The sequence below is a fragment of the Haliotis rufescens genome, unplaced genomic scaffold, assembly GCF_023055435.1.
Source record: "Haliotis rufescens isolate VD_foot unplaced genomic scaffold, xgHalRufe1.0.p SCAF_80, whole genome shotgun sequence".
Lineage (NCBI taxonomy): Eukaryota > Metazoa > Mollusca > Gastropoda > Lepetellida > Haliotidae > Haliotis > Haliotis rufescens.
In genome coordinates this window covers 802,395-817,687 of record NW_025964373.1, presented here as the reverse complement: position 1 = coordinate 817,687, position 15,293 = coordinate 802,395, and the positions used below count along the sequence as shown (strand labels likewise).

Sequence of the window (15,293 nt, the reverse complement as noted above, 5' to 3'; positions counted from 1 at the left end):
AACTATGTATACATGATTGTTTAAAATAGTAAATGGCATTCTCAAAAGTCCATGTAGATGGATGTAACTATACTCAAAAGTAAAAGACATTATTTTCACTTCCAAACCTTTATATAAATTTTCAAGATTTGAACCAGGAAAACATGTCCATGAAAAAGCTCGACGAAACGCAACAAAGCAAATGGTATAGCATGTTGTTAGCAAGAAATGACGAATAGTTGGGAGAAATCACTTCAAGTTTTCTCTATAAAAGGCCACATATCCAATCCCATATCACTGCCACTCCAAGCAATCGCTGAAATTGCAGAGTTCAGAAAAACAACACTTGAACGTTTTAATATTTCACACCTATATGAATACTACAGATGGCGAGCCATAGGAATGTTTGAATCGAGGGGCTTTGCATGTCCCCAGTTCAGCGTTCAAATGAACACCACATGGCACTTACGTCGACGTCATCAACAGAACAACCACGTCAGAGACCGTCCCCGTAGACCGCCCACCCGTGACAACCCCTCGCCAAGACATATGGTTTCTAACCACGCATGCGTAAACACAGGTTGTAGGCAGCAGCTCCCTGAACCCTTACCATCCCATTGGTCACCACTCGCGTGATTCCGTAACCCACAACCCGCGAAGATCGGGGTAGAATAGGTCTTCACCCATGCTAGCCGTAAAAGGCGACTATGCTAGCCGTAAGAGGCGACTAACGGGATCGGGTGGTCAGGCTCGCTGATTTGATTGATGCATGTCATCGATCCAAATTACGTGGATCGATGGTCATGATATTAATCATTGGATTGTCTGGTCAAGACTCGATTAATTACATACCGCCGTCATATAGCTGGAATATTGCTGAGTGCGGCGTTAAACATCAAACCAACCAAACAACCAAATCCGTACAACATTTGGAATGGGACGAGTTGGTCATGAATGTTACCATCCCTAGCGAAAGAGGCGTAAAAGTCCATTACGTCAAAGCATCTACAACATCCACACGAAGTGCCCGGCAAAACGGCCAATCCTGACGGCTGAACACCAACGTCTTCAATGGTGCAGACGTATGGTAAGGAGTAACGTTTCTTTCTTCACTGATCCATTGGCAGGACAGTGTCTGCAGGCGTCGATGCAGGTGTTGCACGCCATGTGTTCTTGATGGGCGATCACTTTGGGGATGGCGGCGTTATGATCTGGGTTGGAATAACAGCTTCAGGAAGGAGTCAAATGTTTGTAGTTGATGGCAATTTGAATGCTGCGAGACACCAGGTGAGATTTCAAAACGACCCTTCATCTTCCCGAGGCAAGGGAGTTAACTGACTATTAAGTCCAGTTTACAGTCATTTAACTCCCTTGCCTAGGGAAGATGACGTTCCTTTCACCGTTTTTGCAACAGAATTTCCAAACCACATGATGCCAGCGGTGTCTGATTCCGAACAACGTTAATGTGTTACTCTGACCTGCAAGGTCTGTCACCGATCGAACATGTCTGGGATGTAATGGAACAACGCTTGCGACCTTGCAGAAACGCCACCTTTATCTCCCTCAGGTATGGACTGCAGCCATTCACAAAATAATTTCTTCACTGTTTAACGGCCTCAATGTGGCGATGGCGTCATGCCTGCATCAATACACAAGGTGGACACTCTCGCTACTGTGTGAACTGTGTGAGGTGAGGTGAGGTGAAACGGCGTTTAACGTTGTGTGTGTGTGACTGCTTGTACGTGCGGGACCTTTGTTAGTTTTTGGTATGACGGGGCCGGGGATCGAACCAACGACCTTGCACTCTCCGGGCAGATGCTCTATTCACTAGACCACGGAGGTGGTCTCCTCACAGAGGTGACTAGTTGCATATTTCAGGAGCACTCATGATATAAACGGCTGCTGATCACAGAACCTTCTGACATTGTTCTTTACATGGGATACAACTTCATCTTTTGTAGTAAATTTATTTGACTGAATCTGTTTTTGTTTTTTTATGTAACGATATATTGTGGGTAGGTGTCTGCTTACACATGAACAGTATCTTATGTATATTCTTGTCTTGGAGGGGTGGCACCAGGATTCCTTTGGCAAGTCAGAATACCTAGGACACTGGGTTCAAATCCTAGATGCGTCGTGATTATGTTTCTAGGTTTGTGAGCAGCACACACATGCTGTAGGGGTTCACTAATGTGGTAAACATCCAAGACCTACAGCACTTGAGGCTGACATGCCATGACAGAACTGACACAAGCAGTCAGCAGCTCTGATTGTTGTAAGAACAGACTAAAACATAAACTAGTGGTCACAATGTATGACATGTGTTCCTAAACTGCTTCTATGAACTGCTGATTTGCCTGGTACAAATTAGTTTATTTACAGCCTGGTCTGACTTAACTGCACACCAGTGAGTGAGTGAGTGAGTATGGTTTTACGCCGCTTTTAGCAATATTCCAGCAACATCATGGCGGGGGACACCAGAAATGGGCTTCACACATTGTACCCATGTCGGCGTGACGAGCGAACGCTTTAACCACTAGGCTACCCGACCGCCCCGCACACCAGTGAAGCTCCGGGGTAGAACAGGTCTTCAGCAACCCATGCTTGCCGTAAAAGGCATCTATGTTTGTCGTGAGAGGCGACTAACGGGATCGGGTGGTCAGGTTCCCTCACTTGATTGACGCATGTCATTGTATCCAAATTGCTTGGATCAATGTTCATTATCTCAATCACGGGATTGTCTGGTCCAGAATGGATTATTTACAGACCGCTGTCATGTGGCTGGAATATTGCTGAGTGCGGTCTTAAACAAGAAACAAAGACTTAACTGCAATACTGCAGCTGCATGAAAGCACATTCATTGCCTTACTGCCATGTCGGAAGTAGGCATGCCTGTAGCTTTTCATTGTTCTTTGCTGTAGGCAGATTTATTCTCGATTTATTCTTGATTTATTTCAGCAGCCTGTGAATAGTTTAGTCGGATCTGGGCCAGACAAACTAGTGGTTGGCATGAGACTATATACCGGTATATGATCTCTGGCATGAGTTAACCAATGACAAGCAGTCAACCAAGTCACCAAGCCTGACTCCTTGATCCTATTTAATGGCCTCTTATTACCAGCAATAAAGGGATGGGGTCCTTTCTCACCTCATATCTCCCCACAGAAGACTGGGTGACAGTGCCAACACATCACATGTCAGCACCAGTTATCTTGGGTGGTCCGTCAGTAATCTGGGCTGGTCGCATCAGCATTCCGAGTCTCACACATTATCAGTTGTTCTGTTTGTTTTTTGTTTACAATATTCCAGCTTTATGACGGCAGCTTATAAATAATCAAGTCTTGACCAGTCAATCCAGGGATTGATTTTATGAGCATTGATCCACGCAGTCAGGGTACAATGACAAGCAATCAACCAAGTTACGACCATCATGGGTAAAAGGTGACCTATTCTAACCCTTTATCCCCACAGGAGGACAATAAGGATAGAATACTGATAACAGTGGTACGACCAGCCCCTGTTACTGATGACGAATTCCAAACAAGAATCACATGGGACATAAGTAGTGAGACAACAAACACATGATTATATGGCATACTAAAGCATTTATTAAGATGAGATTAATCATATAACTTCACAACATTATGGATGGTTCAACGGAGGCAATACATTCTAAAACAGATCTCAATCAGATATGATAAAAAAGAAAGTAGAGTTGTGTACACCTAGGGAGATCTTTGCTCAGAACAGATACAGTCACATCGGAGGCACTAACAGAGTTAGTACAAGTTACTAAAACACTGTGTCATGTACAAATAGATATGGCTAGAAACTCAGGCACCTAAATTTACAAATACGTGCTGATAAATTAAAATCCATTATAATCCCACAAACCACCTTAGTTCGGTATCCATAGACTTCAGAAAAATGCATTAATGACACCAATATCAATGAATTACAGCAGCCTACCGTCCACATAAAACACGAATACCGTACCGTCAAATACCAACCCCGTCAGGTTCAGATCGGGGGAAATGTGCAATCGGTCCAATCCAGACTGAATGGGGCCGATCTGGATAGGAGCGATATGTTATGTCGTATGTCCTAGAGTGTAGGATCTGGTTAAATCTTGGGGCATCATCAATGTCTGTGTCACATTCGTAGAGTATATAATCATGACTATTTATTTCAAAACATGCAAAATGTCAGAATTTGCAGACAAAATGGAAGCAGTAACAGAAAATGTCAGTGCAATAAATAACATCATTTGCAGGTGCAGACCAGACCTGTCAAACATGTATCCGTTGAAGGGCATATTGGCAGTGCTAAGCATCGTCTGGAATGGTAATGCATAATGTCATACAAAATTCTGTAGTGCTGTGAGTGGAATATCATCATTCCGTTTCTCTTTCATGAAACAAGGCAATCTTTCCCAATATGCCCCTCGATTGAAAAATGGCTTGCTATTGGCAGTAGCTATACGTATTATCAAGCCAAACGTGCAGCTCAAACAACACATCAGTCAAACACGGCAAATATTGTAGAATGATGAGTATGTCTGATGTACATTGCAAAGATCAACTTGAATGGAATACCAAGGTAGATGTCTTGCAGCCAGTTGCAGGAAAATGTACCAACGTGGCTCAATCTCTTGTTGAAAATAGAGGAATGCCCTTGATGAAATGCTAAGCTTGATGAAGATACTAGGTGTAAATATTTGCCAAAAGGTTACATGCTAAATGTTCCATGTATATTTTTGAAAATGCTACTGCCAATACAGGAAATAAAATGAAATCATACTTGTGGAATAAAATACTTCAACATGTGTTCAGTTTCAGTGACAATGTAAACACTGCAAAACAACTGTTCCTTAAGAATGGGTTGTAAGTGGCAAGTAATAGTTGCTCAACAGCTGAAATAATAGTGCTTAATCCAGGATATATTGAAATCCCATATCCAACATGTAGAAAATCATTTCATCAATTTCGTATCCTCTGTCCAATTAGGTCCTGATTACAAACAAACTCCTGTTCTCTGTCCCGGATGTCAACCTTCCATTGTACCCTGGATGAAGCACTGGTAACCAGAAGAAGCACCACAATGAGATTGCAGCAGACGGCAGATGCCCTGAGAAGAGCAGACGTCAAGTCTGGCTGCGGGCTGTGCACGTCTACACATCATCTTCAAGAGCCTGCCTCTGTTGTGGCATCTCGGCCACCATGAACTGGTTAATAATCTCCTGCATGCTGTCACGTAGTTCCTCCGGGGGGTCGTTCTCCTGGCGCACCTGGATGTCCTCCTTTACCATGGTTTGCTCGCGACCGTCGGGTCCAATGGTGGTCTTCATGTGGATCTCCTTCTTCAGCATAAGTCTACAGAAGACATTACAAATCAAATTTAAGTGTGTCACAATATGGCTGACTAGAAAATTTTGTTAAATGAAATGGAAAGTTTCTACAGTGCATGAATAGTTTTAATAATAGACTTTCCTTATCAGGCACACACTTGTAAATAAAAGGCACTGTATGGCCCAATGTGGCTGTATTGGGCACTGTGTGGTCCTATGTGGCTGTATGGGGAACTGTGTGGTCCTATGTGGCTGTATGGGGCACTGTGTGGTTCTATGTGGCTGTATTGGGCACTGTGTGGCCCTATGTGGCTGTATTGGGCACTGTGTGGCCCTATGTGGCTGTATTGGGCACTGTGTGGCCCTATGTGGCTGTATGGGGCACTGTGTGGTTCTATGTGGCTGTATGGGGAACTGTGTGGTCCTATGTGGCTGTATGGGGCACTGTGTGGTTCTATGTGGCTGTATTGGGCACTGTGTGGCCCTATGTGGCTGTATTGGGCACTGTGTGGCCCTATGTGGCTGTATTGGGCACTGTGTGGCCCTATGTGGCTGTATGGGGCACTGTGTGGCCCTATGTGGCTGTATGGGGCACTGTGTGGTCCTATGTGGCTGTATGGGGCACTGTGTGGTCCTATGTGGCTGTATGGGGCACTGTGTGGTCCTATGTGGCTGTATGGGGCACTGTGTGGTCCTATGTGGCTGTATGGGGCACTGTGTGGTCCTATGTGGCTGTATGGGGCACTGTGTGGTCCTATGTGGCTGTATGGGGCACTGTGTGGTTCTATGGGGCTGTATGGGGCACTGTGTGGTCCTATGTGGCTGTATGGGGCACTGTGTGGTCCTATGTGGCTGTATGGGGCACTGTGTGGTCCTATGTGGCTGTATGGGGCACTGTGTGGCCCTGTGGGGCTGTATGGGGCACTGTGTGGTTCTATGTGGCTGTATGGGGCACTGTGTGGCTGTATGGGGCACTGTGTGGTCCTATGTGGCTGTATGGGGCACTGTGTGGTCCTATGTGGCTGTATGGGGCACTGTGTGGTTCTATGTGGCTGTATGGGGCACTGTGTGGCCCTATGTGGCTGTATGGGGCACTGTGTGGCTGTATCGGGCACTGTGGGGCTGTATGGGGCACTGTATGGCCCTATGTGGCTGTATGGGGCACTGTGTGGCCCTGTGGGGCTGTATGGGGCACTGTGTGGTTCTATGTGGCTGTATGTGGCACTGTATGGCCCTATGTGGCTGTATGGGGCACTGTGTGGCCCTATGTGGCTGTATTGGGCACTGTGTGGTCCTATGTGGCTGTATGGGGCACTGTGTGGTTCTATGTGGCTGTATTGGGCACTGTGTGGCCCTATGTGGCTGTATTGGGCACTGTGTGGCCCTATGTGGCTGTATGGGGCACTGTGTGGCCCTATGTGGCTGTATGGGGCACTGTGTGGTCCTATGTGGCTGTATGGGGCACTGTGTGGTTCTATGTGGCTGTATTGGGCACTGTGTGGCCCTATGTGGCTGTATTGGGCACTGTGTGGCCCTATGTGGCTGTATTGGGCACTGTGTGGCCCTATGTGGCTGTATGGGGCACTGTGTGGTCTTATGTGGCTGTATGGGGCACTGTGTGGTCCTACGTGGCTGTATGGGGAACTGTGTGGTCCTATGTGGCTGTATGGGGCACTGTGTGGTCCTATGTGGCTGTATGGGGCACTGTGTGGTCCTATGTGGCTGTATGGGGCACAGTATGGCCCTATGTGGCTGTATGGGGCACTGTGTGGTTCTATGTGGCTGTATTGGGCACTGTGTGGCCCTATGTGGCTGTATTGGGCACTGTGTGGCCCTATGTGGCTGTATGGGGCACTGTGTGGCTGTATTGGGCACTGTGTGGCCCTATGTGGCTGTATGGGGCACTGTGTGGTCCTACGTGGCTGTATGGGGCACTGTGTGGCCCTATGTGGCTGTATGGGGCACTGTATGGCCCAATGTGGCTGTATGGGGCACTGTGTGGCCCTATGTGGCTGTATTGGGCACTGTGTGGCCCTATGTGGCTGTATGGGGCACTGTGTGGCTGTATTGGGCACTGTGTGGTCCTATGTGGCTGTATGGGCACTGTGTGGTCCTATGTGGCTGTATGGGGCACTGTGTGGCTGTATGGGGCACTGTATGGCCCAATGTGGCTGTATGGGGCACTGTATGGCCCAATGTGGCTGTATGGGGCACTGTGTAGCCCTATTTGGCTGTATGGGGCACTGTGTGGTCCTATGTGGCTGTATGGGGCACTGTATGGCCCAATGTGGCTGTATGGGGCACTGTGTGGCCCTATGTGGCTGTATGGGGCACTGTGTGGCTGTATTGGGCACTGTGTGGTCCTATGTGGCTGTATGGGGCACTGTGGGGCTGTATGGGGCACTGTGTGGCTGTATGGGGCACTGTGTGGCTGTATGGGGCACTGTGTGGTCCTACGTGGCTGTATGGGGCACTGTGTGGTCCTATGTGGCTGTATGGGGCACTGTATGGCCCAATGTGGCTGTATGGGGCACTGTGGGGCTGTATGGGGCACTGTGGGGCTGTATGGGGCACTGTGTGGCTGTATGGGGCACTGTATGGCCCAATGTGGCTGTATGGGGCAATGTGTGGCTGTATGTGGCTGTATGTGGCTGTATGGGGCACTGTGTAGCCCAATGTGGCTGTATTGGGCACTGTGTGGTCCTATGTGGCTGTATGGGGCACTGTGTGGTTCTATGTGGCTGTATTGGGCACTGTGTGGCCCTATGTGGCTGTATTGGGCACTGTGTGGCCCTATGTGGCTGTATTGGGCACTGTGTGGCCCTATGTGGCTGTATGGGGCACTGTGTGGTCTTATGTGGCTGTATGGGGCACTGTGTGGTCCTACGTGGCTGTATGGGGAACTGTGTGGTCCTATGTGGCTGTATGGGGCACTGTGTGGCCCTATGTGGCTGTATTGGGCACTGTGTGGTCCTATGTGGCTGTATGGGGCACTGTGTGGCTGTATGGGGCACTGTGTGGCCCTATGTGTCTGTATGGGGCACTGTGTGGTCCTATGTGGCTGTATGGGGCACTGTGTGGTTCTATGTGGCTGTATGGGGCACTGTGTGTTTCTATGTGGCTGTATGGGGCACTGTGTGGTTCTATGTGGCTGTATGGGGCACTGTGTGGCTGTATGGGGCACTGTGTGGTTCTATGTGGCTGTATGGGGCACTGTGTGGTTCTATGTGGCTGTATGGGGCACTGTGTGGTTCTATGTGGCTGTATTGGGCACTGTGTGGCTGTATGGGGCACTGTGTGGTTCTATGTGGCTGTATTGGGCACTGTGTGGCTGTATTGGGCACTGTGTGGTTCTATGTGGCTGTATGGGGCACTGTGTGGTTCTATGTGGCTGTATTGGGCACTGTGTGGCTGTATGGGGCACTGTGTGGCCCTATGTGGCTGTATGGGGCACTGTGTGGTTCTATGTGGCTGTATTGGGCACTGTGTGGCCCTATGTGGCTGTATTGGGCACTGTGTGGCCCTATGTGGCTGTATTGGGCACTGTGTGGCCCTATGTGGCTGTATTGGGCACTGTGTGGTCTTATGTGGCTGTATGGGGCACTGTGTGGCCCTATGTGGCTGTATGGGGCACTTTATGGCCCTATGTGGCTGTATGGGGCACTGTGTGGCTGTATGGGGCACTGTGTGGCTGTATGGGGCACTGTGTGGCCCTATGTGGCTGTATGGGGCACTGTGTGGTTCTATGTGGCTGTATTGGGCACTGTGTGGCCCTATGTGGCTGTATTGGGCACTGTGTGGCCCTATGTGGCTGTATTGGGCACTGTGTGGTCTTATGTGGCTGTATGGGGCACTGTGTGGCCCTATGTGGCTGTATGGGGCACTTTATGGCCCTATGTGGCTGTATGGGGCACTGTGTGGCTGTATGGGGCACTGTGTGGCTGTATGGGGCACTGTGTGGCCCTATGTGGCTGTATGGGGCACTGTGTGGTTCTATGTGGCTGTATTGGGCACTGTGTGGCCCTATGTGGCTGTATTGGGCACTGTGTGGCCCTATGTGGCTGTATTGGGCACTGTGTGGCCCTATGTGGCTGTATGGGGCACTGTGTGGTCTTATGTGGCTGTATGGGGCACTGTGTGGTCCTACGTGGCTGTATGGGGAACTGTGTGGTCCTATGTGGCTGTATGGGGCACTGTGTGGTCCTATGTGGCTGTATGGGGCACTGTGTGGTCCTATGTGGCTGTATGGGGCTGTATGGGGCACTGTGTGGCCCTATGTGGCTGTATGGGGCACTGTGTGGTCCTATGTGGCTGTATGGGGCACTGTGTGGTTCTATGTGGCTGTATGGGGCACTGTGTGGCCCTATGTGGCTGTATTGGGCACTGTGTGGTCCTATGTGGCTGTATGGGGCAATGTGTGGTCCTATGTGGCTGTATGGGGCAATGTGTGGTCCTATGTGGCTGTATGGGGCAATGTGTGGTTCTATGTGGTTGTATGGGGCTGTATGGGGTACTGTGTAGCCCTATTTGGCTGTATGGGGCAATGTGTGGTCCTATGTGGCTGTATGGGGCAATGTGTGGTCCTATGTGGCTGTATGGGGCACTGTGTGGTTCTATGTGGCTGTATGGGGCACTGTGTGGCCCTATGTGGCTGTATGGGGCACTGTGTGGTCCTATGTGGCTGTATGGGGCAATGTGTGGTCCTATGTGGCTGTATGGGGCAATGTGTGGTCCTATGGGGCTGTATGGGGCACTGTGTGGCTGTATGGGGCACTGTGTGGTCCTATGTGGCTGTATGGGGCACTGTGTGGTCCTATGTGGCTGTATGGGGCACTGTGTGGTCCTACGTGGCTGTATGGGGAACTGTGTGGTCCTATGTGGCTGTATGGGGCACTGTGTGGTCCTATGTGGCTGTATGGGGCACTGTGTGGCCCTATGTGGCTGTATGGGGCACTGTGTGGCCCTATGTGGCTGTATGGGGCACTGTGTGGTTCTATGTTGCTGTATGGGGCACTGTGTGGCCCTATGTGGCTGTATGGGGCACTGTGTGGCCCTATGTGGCTGTATGGGGCACTGTGTGGCTGTATGGGGCACTGTGTGGCTGTATAGGGCACTGTGTGGTCCTATGTGGCTGTATGGGGCAATGTGTGGTCCTATGGGGCTGTATGGGGCACTGTGTGGCCCTATGTGGCTGTATGGGGCACTGTGTGGTTCTATGTGGCTGTATGGGGCACTGTGTGGCCCTATGTGGCTGTATGGGGCACTGTGTGGCCCTATGTGGCTGTATGGGGCACTGTGTGGCTGTATGGGGCACTGTGTGGCTGTATAGGGCACTGTGTGGTCCTATGTGGCTGTATGGGGCAATGTGTGGTCCTATGGGGCTGTATGGGGCACTGTGTAGCCCTGTAGGGCTGTATGGGGCACTGTGTAGCCCTATTTGGCTGTATGGGGCAATGTGTGGTTCTATGTGGCTGTATGGGGCACTGTGTGGCTGTATAGGGCACTGTGTGGTCCTATGGGGCTGTATGGGGCACTGTGTAGCCCTGTAGGGCTGTATGGGGCACTGTGTAGCCCTATTTGGCTGTATGGGGCAATGTGTGGCCCTATGTGGCTGTATGTGGCACTGTGTGGCCCTATGTGGCTGTATGGGGCAATGTGTGGCCCTATGTGGCTGTATGGGGCACTCTGTGGTCCTATGTGGCTGTATTGGGCAATGTGTGGCTGTATCGGGCACTGTGTGGTCCTATGGGGCTGTATTGGGCACTGTGAGGTACTGTGAGGTCCTATTGGGCTGTTTGTGGCTGTAGGGGGCACTGTGTGGCTGTATGGGGCACTGTGTGGCTGTATGGGGCACTGTGTGGCTGTATGGGGCACTGTGCGGTCCTATGGGGCTGTATGGGGCACTGTGTGGTCCTATGCGGCTGTATGGGGCACTGTGTGGTCCTATGCGGCTGTATGGGGCACTGTGTGGTCCTATGTGGCTGTATTGGGCACTGTGTGGTCCTATGTGGCTGTATGGGGCACTGTGTGGTCCTATGTGGCTGTATTGGGCACTGTGTGGTCCTATGGGGCTGTATGGGGCACTGTGTGGCTGTATGGGGCATTGTGTGGTCCTATGGGGCTGTATGGGGCACTGTGTGGTCCTATGGGGCTGTATGGGGCACTGTGTGGTCCTATGGGGCTGTATGGGGCACTGTGTGGTCCTATGGGGCTGTATGGGGCACTGTGTGGCTGTATAGGGCACTGTGTGGTCCTATGCGGCTGTATGGGGCACTGTGTGGTCCTATGTGGCTGTATGGGGCACTGTGTGGCCCTGTGGGGCTGTATGGGGCACTCTGTGGTCCTATGTGGCTGTATGGGGCACTGTGTAGCCCTATGGGGCTGTATGGGGCACTGTGTGGCCCTATGTGGCTGTATGGGGCACTGTGTGGTCCTATGTGGCTGTATGGGCACTGTGTGGTCCTATGTGGCTGTATGGGGCACTGTGTAGCCCTATGTGGCTGTATGGGGCACTGTGTGGCCCTATGTGGCTGTATGGGGCAATGTGTGGTCCTATGTGGCTGTATGGGGCAATGTGTGGCCCTATGGGGCTGTATGGGCACTGTGTGGTCCTATGTGGCTGTATGGGGCAATGTGTGGTCCTATGTGGCTGTATGGGGCACTGTGTGGTCCTATGTGGCTGTATGGGCACTGTGTGGTCCTATGTGGCTGTATGGGGCACTGTGTAGCCCTATGTGGCTGTATGGGGCACTGTGTAGCCCTATGTGGCTGTATGGGGCACTGTGTGGCCCTATGTGGCTGTATGGGGCACTGTGTGGTCCTATGTGGCTGTATGGGCACTGTGTGGTCCTATGTGGCTGTATGGGGCACTGTGTGGTCCTATGTGGCTGTATGGGCACTGTGTGGTCCTATGTGGCTGTATGGGGCACTGTGTGGCCCTATGGGGCTGTATGGGCACTGTGTGGCCCTATGTGGCTGTATGGGGCTGTATGGGGCACTGTGTGGCCCTATGTGGCTGTATTGGGCACTGTGTGGTCCTATGTGGCTGTATGGGGCAATGTGTGGTCCTATGTGGCTGTATGGGCACTGTGTGGCCCTATGTGGCTGTATGGGGCACTGTGTAGCCCTATGTGGCTGTATGGGGCACTGTGTGGCCCTATGTGGCTGTATGGGGCACTGTGTGGCCCTATGTGGCTGTATGGGGCACTGTGTGGCCCTATGTGGCTGTATGGGGCACTGTGTAGCCCTATGTGGCTGTATGGGGCACTGTGTGGCCCTATGTGGCTGTATGGGGCACTGTGTGGTCCTATGTGGCTGTATGGGCACTGTGTGGTTCTATTTGGCTGTATGGGGCACTGTGTGGCCCTATGTGGCTCTATGGGGCACTGTGTGGTCCTATGTGGCTGTATGGGGCACTGTGTGGTTCTATGGGGCTGTATGGGGCAATGTGTGGCTGTATGGGGCACTGTGTGGTCCTATGTGGCTGTATGGGGCAATGTGTGGCTGTATGGGGCACTGTGTGGTCCTATGGGCACTGTGAGGTACTGTGAGGTCCTATTGGGCTGTTTGTGGCTGTATGGGGCACTGTGCGGTCCTATGGGGCTGTATGGGGCAATGTGTGGTCCTATGCGGCTGTATGGGGCACTGTGTGGTCCTATGCGGCTGTATGGGGCACTGTGTGGTCCTATGTGGCTGTATTGGGCACTGTGTGGTCCTATGGGGCTGTATGGGGCACTGTGTGGCTGTATTGGGCACTGTGTGGTCCTATGGGGCTGTATGGGGCACTGTGTGGTCCTATGCGGCTGTATGGGGCACTGTGTGGTCCTATGCGGCTGTATGGGGCACTGTGAGGTCCTATGGGGCTGTATGGGGCACTGTGTTGTCCTATGGGGCTGTATGTGGCACTGTGTGGTCCTATGGGGCTGTATGTGGCACTGTGAGGTCCTATGGGGCTGTATGGGGCACTGTGTGGTCCTATGGGGCACTGTGTGGTCCTATGGGGCTGTATGGGGCACTGTGTGGTCCTATGGGGCTGTATGGGGCACTGTGTGGTCCTATGGGGCTGTATGGGGCACTGTGTGGTCCTATGGGGCTGTATGTGGCACTGTGCGGCTGTATGGGGCACTGTGCGGCTGTATGGGGCACTGTGAGGTCCTGTGAGGTCCTATGGGGCTGTATGTGGCTGTATGGGGCACTGTGTGGTCCTATGGGGCTGTATGGGGCACTGTGTGGTCCTATGGGGCTGTATGGGGCACTGTGAGGTCCTGTGAGGTCCTATGGGGCTGTATGTGGCTGTAGGGGGCACTGTGTGGTCCTATGGGGCTGTATGGGGCACTGTGTGGTCCTATGGGGCTGTATGGGGCACTGTGAGGTCCTATGGGGCTGTATGTGGCTGTAGGGGGCACTGTGTGGTCCTATGCGGCTGTATTGGGCACTGTGTGGCTGTATGGGGCACTGTGAGGTCCTATGGGGCTGTATGGGGCACTGTGCGGTCCTATGGGGCTGTATGGGGCACTGTGTGGTCCTATGGGGCTGTATGGGGCACTGTGTGGTCCTATGGGGCTGTATGGGGCACTGTGTGGTCCTATGGGGCTGTATGTGGCACTGTGCGGCTGTATGGGGCACTGTGCGGCTGTATGGGGCACTGTGAGGTCCTGTGAGGTCCTATGGGGCTGTATGTGGCTGTATGGGGCACTGTGTGGTCCTATGGGGCTGTATGGGGCACTGTGTGGTCCTATGGGGCTGTATGGGGCACTGTGTGGTCCTATGGGGCTGTATGGGGCACTGTGTGGTCCTATGGGGCTGTATGGGGCACTGTGCGGTCCTATGGGGCTGTATGGGGCACTGTGTGGTCCTATGGGGCTGTATGGGGCACTGTGTGGTCCTATGGGGCTGTATGGGGCACTGTGTGGTCCTATGGGGCTGTATGTGGCACTGTGCGGCTGTATGGGGCACTGTGCGGCTGTATGGGGCACTGTGAGGTCCTGTGAGGTCCTATGGGGCTGTATGTGGCTGTATGGGGCACTGTGTGGTCCTATGGGGCTGTATGGGGCACTGTGTGGTCCTATGGGGCTGTATGGGGCACTGTGAGGTCCTGTGAGGTCCTATGGGGCTGTATGTGGCTGTAGGGGGCACTGTGTGGTCCTATGGGGCTGTATGGGGCACTGTGTGGTCCTATGGGGCTGTATGGGGCACTGTGAGGTCCTATGGGGCTGTATGTGGCTGTAGGGGGCACTGTGTGGTCCTATGCGGCTGTATTGGGCACTGTGTGGCTGTATGGGGCACTGTGAGGTCCTATGGGGCTGTATGGGGCACTGTGCGGTCCTATGCGGCTGTATTGGGCACTGTGTGGCTGTATGGGGCACTGTGTGGCTGTATGGGGCACTGTGTGGTCCTATGGGGCTGTATGGGGCACTGTGTGGTCCTATGGGGCTGTATGGGGCACTGTGTGGCCCTATGTGGCTGTATGGGGCACTGTGTGGTTCTATGTGGCTGTATGGGGCACTGTGTGGTCCTATGTGGCTGTATGGGGCACTGTGTGGTCCTATGGGGCTGTATGGGGCACTGTGTGGTCCTATGCGGCTGTATGGGGCACTGTGTGGTCCTATGGGGCTGTATGGGGCACTGTGAGGTCCTATGGGGCTGTATGGGGCACTGTGTTGTCCTATGGGGCTGTATGTGGCACTGTGTGGTCCTATGGGGCTGTATGGGGCACTGTGAGGTCCTATGGGGCTGTATGTGGCACTGTGTGGTCCTATGGGGCTGTATGTGGCACTGTGAGGTCCTATGGGGCTGTATGGGGCACTGTGTGGTCCTATGGGGCACTGTGTGGTCCTATGGGGCTGTATGGGGCACTGTGAGGTCCTATGGGGCTGTATGGGGCACTGTGAGGTCCTGTGAGGTCCTATGGGGCTGTATTGGGCACTGTGTGGTCCTACGTGGCTGTATGGGGCACTGTGTGGCTGTA

General features: G+C 52.2%; 1 protein-coding gene across 50 annotated transcripts in view; it reads right to left on the bottom strand.

Annotated features, from left to right (window-relative positions):
* Positions 1–3,564: 3,564 nt before the first annotated feature.
* Positions 3,565–15,293, bottom strand: part of LOC124137436 (titin-like) — a 228,112-nt gene continuing 216,383 nt past the window's right edge. For all 50 annotated transcript variants that reach the window (XM_048390069.1, XM_048390071.1, XM_048390070.1 and 47 more), the window contains one exon: positions 3,565–5,351. In XM_048390069.1, the coding sequence (XP_048246026.1) occupies positions 5,150–5,351 (202 nt within the window). In that variant the 3' untranslated portion in view covers positions 3,565–5,149. The remainder of the gene's footprint in view (positions 5,352–15,293) is intronic.